The sequence below is a fragment of the Mercenaria mercenaria genome, chromosome 8, assembly GCF_021730395.1.
Source record: "Mercenaria mercenaria strain notata chromosome 8, MADL_Memer_1, whole genome shotgun sequence".
NCBI classification, from domain to species: domain Eukaryota; kingdom Metazoa; phylum Mollusca; class Bivalvia; order Venerida; family Veneridae; genus Mercenaria; species Mercenaria mercenaria.
In genome coordinates, this window is record NC_069368.1 from 63,559,554 (window position 1) to 63,565,844 (window position 6,291).

Consider the following 6,291-nt stretch of genomic DNA (forward strand, 5'->3'; position numbering starts at 1 on the left):
TGAAGGCATAAATTATTTTGTACAAGTGCATTTTCTTTAGAATAAGTATGCAGGCATCAGTTCGTTTTTCTAAGTTGGCTGACATGGGAGGGCTCTAGAGTTATTCTGCATTCTAACACGATCCGATTCATTTTAATATTAAACAAAGAAGGCTGGAATCAGTGAATTATCAAACAACAATTCACTGTTCTGACGTCACAATTGTTGCGTCAAACGGCGTAGCAGCGCGCTAGAAAGAAACCGATTGAAAACGGGCAAATATTTAATGAATGCCGGCAAGGATGTACTTTAAAGTCCTTGGGGCTAGAATGCACTTTACTGGTACGCACTTTTTGCTAGGATTGTAAAAGGTAGGATGTGCTCATTACAATCATTTAAATAAATTGTAACAATAATCTATTCATTAAAGAAAAAAAAACGGGGGTGTGGGGGCAGTAGCCCCCATAAGAATAAATGGGGAGTGTTTATTTAATGTGCGTACTGGTAAAGTGCAGGTGTCCCGTCCTTGGTAACGTGTTAGAATCAAAATAATACATCTCATTTAGTGATTTGCTCTTGAATAAATCAGTGTTTGTCGTTCAGCTGCGTAGTATTATAGCACTCGGGCTCCGCCCTCGTGATATAATTCCTTCGCATCTGAACTCCAAACAGTGATTTATTCAGCGACAAATCACCGATGAGATATATTATTTCTTAAATATACCACTCGCGTGCAATGACGTTACCGATCCAGGTGCATAGCACGGTTGTAAAAAGTAGTTTTTTTCTTACACTGATGATACTAGTATGTAGTGTTAGAATCGAAATAACAAGTTCCCAAGTGTGATTTATCGTAGAATAACCCGAGTTTTTCGTTCTTATGCGAAACAGTATTTAAAATAATACGGCCTTCGTGATACATTCTTACATGTACGCATAAGAACACAGAAAACACGGGTTATTCTACGATAAACCACGTTTGGGAACTTATTACTAAAATTTTCTTAATTTCACGGCTAATGCAAGTCAGCGATAAAATCTTAATCGTGCCATTTATTAGCTTGCTAGAATGATATCCCCTTCTAAGAAATTGCGAATATGACGTCGGCAGTAAGAAAGCAAGGATGAGCAAAGCATCAAACTGACAGTGCATGTCCTTCTATGGTTAATTTTATGACAAGAACGGAAAAAATCTTAATGAAGAAATCGCATGTGGAATTGCACCGGACATCATAACAAATGTCATTGATTCTGGTTGGAAATAGCCCGTGATGAATAGCGAAATACCAAAACGTAACAGAAAAATTACTAAAGTCATTGAAAACGGACAAAAAATGATAGATGCACTCCCTCCAGCAAAAAAAAAAAAAAAAAAAAAAAAAACTAACTAAGAAAGATTAAATGTTTGCGATGCAAAACTAATACTGATTGAATTTGGTTGTGAAAAAACTAATTGCGAAAAAACAAAGAATTGAAAAACTAATTGCATGAAAAATTATCTGGAGGCCTGGGCTTACAGTCTGATAATTACTTGAAGATTCTTGTTATCAAACTACTTTAAATATACTGAATTTATGCAAATATGACTTTGGTAAGGGTATTTCAAAAGTAGATATTTTACAGTTTGAGGGTGTTTCATTTTTCAGAAATGAATTTGAAAAGGAAAGAAAAGATCAATAGATGTCAGATTTGAATTTTTTTGATTGTCGGAAAAAGTTTTAGTATCCATATGGCGGCTTATAATTTACGTACTTGACATTCCAGTAAAACTGTCGTTTTAAAGCTCTGAATTGAAAATTTTTGCAGAAAAATGGGGGGAAATATTCTCAGTTTGGAACTCGGAACAATATCGGCTATAAAATTAGGCTTATAAAACACTGCAATATCAGGATATTTTCAGCTGTTCATTTATTATATCTAGATAAACCATGGAAAAGCATAAAATAACAATATAGATGTATAATGTGCACACATGTAAGACGTTATTCTGGGATTTTCAATTCCTGCTTCAGCCTTCATGTCTCTCATAATGTTGTAAAGTTTATTTATTCCAAGTGGGTTTTTTTTTTTAACCAGCATCTCTGTGGTTTATCACTTGGTGTAAGGAAGAATGGGCTGTCAGGTTTGCACATTTTGTCCGGTCGTTTCTGGCTGTACAGCTTGTACAGATGTATAGGATCTCTCTGGGCGTCAGCAGTGGCATAGGCTTTGGGTTTTGTACCTCTGAAGTAATGAAATTAACACTGTTATACATCATTAAAACATTTATCTTTATTACAGTCTCTAACCTTTTGACAGACATTTTACAGAAAAAATGCAAGTCTAAAGCTCTAAATCGTAATGGTGATTGTAGCAACATACAACAGTTGTGCATCCAAATAGTCCAGCGGAAGGACGGCTGTTACTAAGTAGCAGTAGGCCTGGGTTCGAATCCCAGTTTGGATAGCTGTTTTGTTGTTTATCGTTATCATTACAAATAATCTACCATTATATTTCAGTAAACGCGTGGACGTTGTTTATAGTATAGGAGACGTTAGTCAAATTGACTTATTCATATAATCTAGTAAAAGAAAGTAGAATTTTTGATGTTTCGCCAGGGAAGGTTATCATGTGGGGAGAAAAGAATATGACATTTGTGACTTTCCACATTGAGGTTATTAAAGGGACTGGCCTCCAGATCATTCTACTAGTCTACTAAAAGATTTTTTAGATATCTGGAAATAAATGCTATATTTCTTAAGAAGGGTTAAAACTTAATTACTGACAAACTATATCATGCTACGGAAACACATTAGAATTTGCTGTTTCTACTACTTTTTACGATGAAAATCGAAATGCGTTTGTAACGCATTACTCCAGGTAAACTGTCTCAATTATAAAACTCTGTATTTTGAAATCATAACTCACTAATTCCGCAATAGCTTTATTGGTTACGAAGACGGGAAAATGTCTTTATTGCCGTGGTTGTCCGGGGTTCGATTGCCGAGACGGTCATCTTTTTTTCTTGAATAGGATGTTTAAATTATTTTAGAAACAAAAGCTCATATTCTAATGTTCATAATATGACCAAACTTCAATTTGAAAGAAAAAATATTATTTATCCAAATCTGGAGGTCAGTGCCTTTAAGCTCGATGAGTAAAATTGATAAAATGCTCCGCAGAGCCTCGCATTTTATTATTTCATTCAACTTGTTTAATAAATTCAATATGAAAAGACACTCCTGTAATATCGGATTTCACATATATTTTTTTTTATTATTTCACAGATTTCACATTTTCACAAGGAAAGCTTGTGCAATTTTAAAGATATTTTAAGATGGTATCAAAAATACAAAATATTTAAAGCATTTTGTGCATGAAATAAACCGAAAAGAAATATCAGTGGAAGAATGAGATATTTCAATTTGTGACACAAATTTTGAAATTACTAATTTTAGTGCTCATTCAGTGACACTGAAAAAAACAACACAAAAATTATGGTAGATCTACTGTATATGAATTAAATTACTTTATCACATGTTCGACGTCGCGGGAGTGTAATAAAGCCATTAAATAAAAAAGATAATACACTAGTGTAATAAAGCTTTGACGTCGACGTCGTTTACCGTATAGGAGACGCTGGTCAAATTGACTTATTTATATAGTAAAAGAAAGTTGAATTTTTGATGTTTCGACATGAATAGCTAACATGTGATGAAAAGAATATTACATTTGTGTCTTTCCACATTTAATTTATTAAACTCGTTGAATAAAATTGATACAATGCTCGGCAGAGCCTCGCATTTTATCATTTTATTCAACGAGTTTAATAAATTCAATATGAAAAGACACTCATGTAATATCCGCTATAAATTGCAATTGAAACGTACCTAATGTCCCGAGGATTTGAACCAGATCTGGTTTTGGTTTGTCTCTCTTGGTCATATATAAGATACTCCTCACCAGAAGTTTCGTCCATTCTAAGATGAATATCTCCCAAGAAGAGATCACGGCATTCTTTGCCTGTCCGCATTCCAAAATGGTTTGTGCATACAAACCACATGGAGTGTAACAAAGACCTTGGAGTGTAGTCACCTAGTGTCCTGGCTTCATGCATCTGGTCAATGATAGACTCTGTCATGGTTTCTGCAGCTCTCGGCTTATTGCCAAGTCCCTGGCCTTTCAGCTGTTGCTGTTTTCTTGAAAGGACAGCTCTTGTTTTGGAAAATTCTCTGTCCTTGAATATGGCAACATTGCTGTCACTTGCTTTTAGATATCTGTCAATAGAACTTATAATGCCCCGCAAAGTTGTAGGCTCATATTCCCTGCCATCTTTCTTGGTAACACCCAAGATAAATTCACACAGTAATGAATTAAGCTGATATGGGGAATGTATTCTGGTTTTCTCATTTCATTTTTTTGACATCAGAAAAGAGAAGAATAACTTCATGTCACTCTCTGTCTTCTTTTGGGTATTTTTATTTTCAATTTCTTTAAGAAACTGGTCAGCATCTACTTGTCTAAAGTTCCTGTCTGCAACCTGAAAGTCTCCATATTCCTCCTGGTCAAAGAAATTTGTGAAAATGTCATTCAAGACCTCTGGATCCAGTTCTTCTACAGACATCTTGATTGTATACTAAAGCAGACGTCAGATTTGACAGGTGTTGTTGTTGTTGTTACAAACATGTAAACAAAGGGAAGCTACTACAACCAACCTGTCACCTCATGTACATACATGTACATAGAGAGGTGTCCAAGTGGGGGAAGAAAGTAGTCCGGCACAGTGAAAATTATATTTTGATAATTTTCACTGTGGGTTTACCAGGATATAATCTACCATTATATTTCAGTAAACCACTGAAAAGCATGAAATAATTTTATATACTTAAACAATAATACATACTCGTTCCAGATGTTCGTAAATTTACGAAGTGATCTAAGGAATAAAAGGAAAGAAAAGCTAATTTCGTTTATTTACGAACACAGACCAAAATTCTATCCTTTTTCTACAATACGAACAACCCATTTTCAAGAATTTGCAAATTTAGGAATTTAGATTATTGCAAACATCTAAAAAACATACAGACTTGACTTCTTAATTTTACGAACATAATTTCATAGACTTAGATAATGTACATATTTCTCAGAATTTCGTTGATTTACCAAGTGATTTACGAATATAAAACGTTGAGAGAAGGTAACGTCTTAAAATGACGAATGCAACAAACCATTGCTTTTCTTTTAACAGGCAAAACCTATTCTTCTGTCTTCTTTAATTTACGAACATAATAATACATAAACACAATCCTATTTTACGCAATAGAAAAACATTTGCAGACTTTGCAAATACTGTAGGCTTACTTATTTTAGCGGTGTACTAATAACAGCGCTTTTAGCGCTATAGCACGTGCACTAATTCATTTCCGCGCATTAATTTGTCCAAACAATTTCATGTACATTTTCATTTGATGATGTTTTCTTCTAACTTTTGCAAATAAATATTCTTGAGAGTTTGCACTAGTTACACTGCTTGCTGATATTTTAAGGTTCGTATGATATTCATGTTTATTGTTCATATTATTATTTAAAAAATATGTTCATGCAAAATAAAATATTTAAGCTTGTAGTTTGTGTTTTTTCTCATTTGATCAAATTGTTACCAATTTCCGTGTCACCTTTGGGCATGTCCGTTGTTGCAGTCGCTCGTTTACGGAAAGGTGTGAACGTTTGTATTAAGGCACAATGCATGTAGGACAATGGGGATGCAATGATTAAAATTTGTGACAATCTCGTTTTATTTCAGCAATTATAACTACATGTAGTATACAGCATATAAAACACGCAGATTATTATAATTAAATACAAGAAGACAATACAGTTACGTAGGCAATATTATACTTTATATACTGTACGTAAACATAACGCTACATCACCGTTGAAAGTATCATTGAACAAATACAAGTACCATCGCGGCACACTGTCTTAAAGTCATACTTAGTACATGTTTTAAAGTTTTTAGCAAACGGATTTTTTTTATTGCGTCCATTAGACCTGTAAGGCGCCACCCTGTCATGACTGTTTCTTTTTTCACATTACTGTGTGCATCGACCAGCCAGGTAGCATTGATAGGTTTTAATCTACTCAATTTTAAGTTTGCGTCAAGATTTTCATAAACAGTATGACGTATAGTTACAGCAGAAACACATTACATAAAAATTGCCGACGGTTTATTTCCGAAAATCTTCGTGAATCTCCGTAAATCTCCGAAAGCCTCATCTCGGGCAGTGCTAAAATTAGAAATTAACGGTCTCGGGAGAGCGCTAATTCACGTCC

At 34.3% G+C, this 6,291-nt stretch overlaps 1 protein-coding gene across 1 annotated transcript; it reads right to left on the reverse strand.

The window, feature by feature from the left end:
* Window positions 1-2,024: 2,024 nt before the first annotated feature.
* Window positions 2,025-4,783, reverse strand: LOC128559185 (uncharacterized protein KIAA1958-like). Its single transcript, XM_053550392.1, has 2 exons — window positions 3,849-4,783; window positions 2,025-2,202 (listed from the first exon to the last, which is right to left on the reverse strand). The coding sequence occupies exons 1-2, from the start codon at window positions 4,097-4,099 to the stop codon at window positions 2,025-2,027; spliced, it is 429 nt and encodes a 142-aa protein (XP_053406367.1). The 5' UTR covers window positions 4,100-4,783.
* Window positions 4,784-6,291: the final 1,508 nt, after the last annotated feature.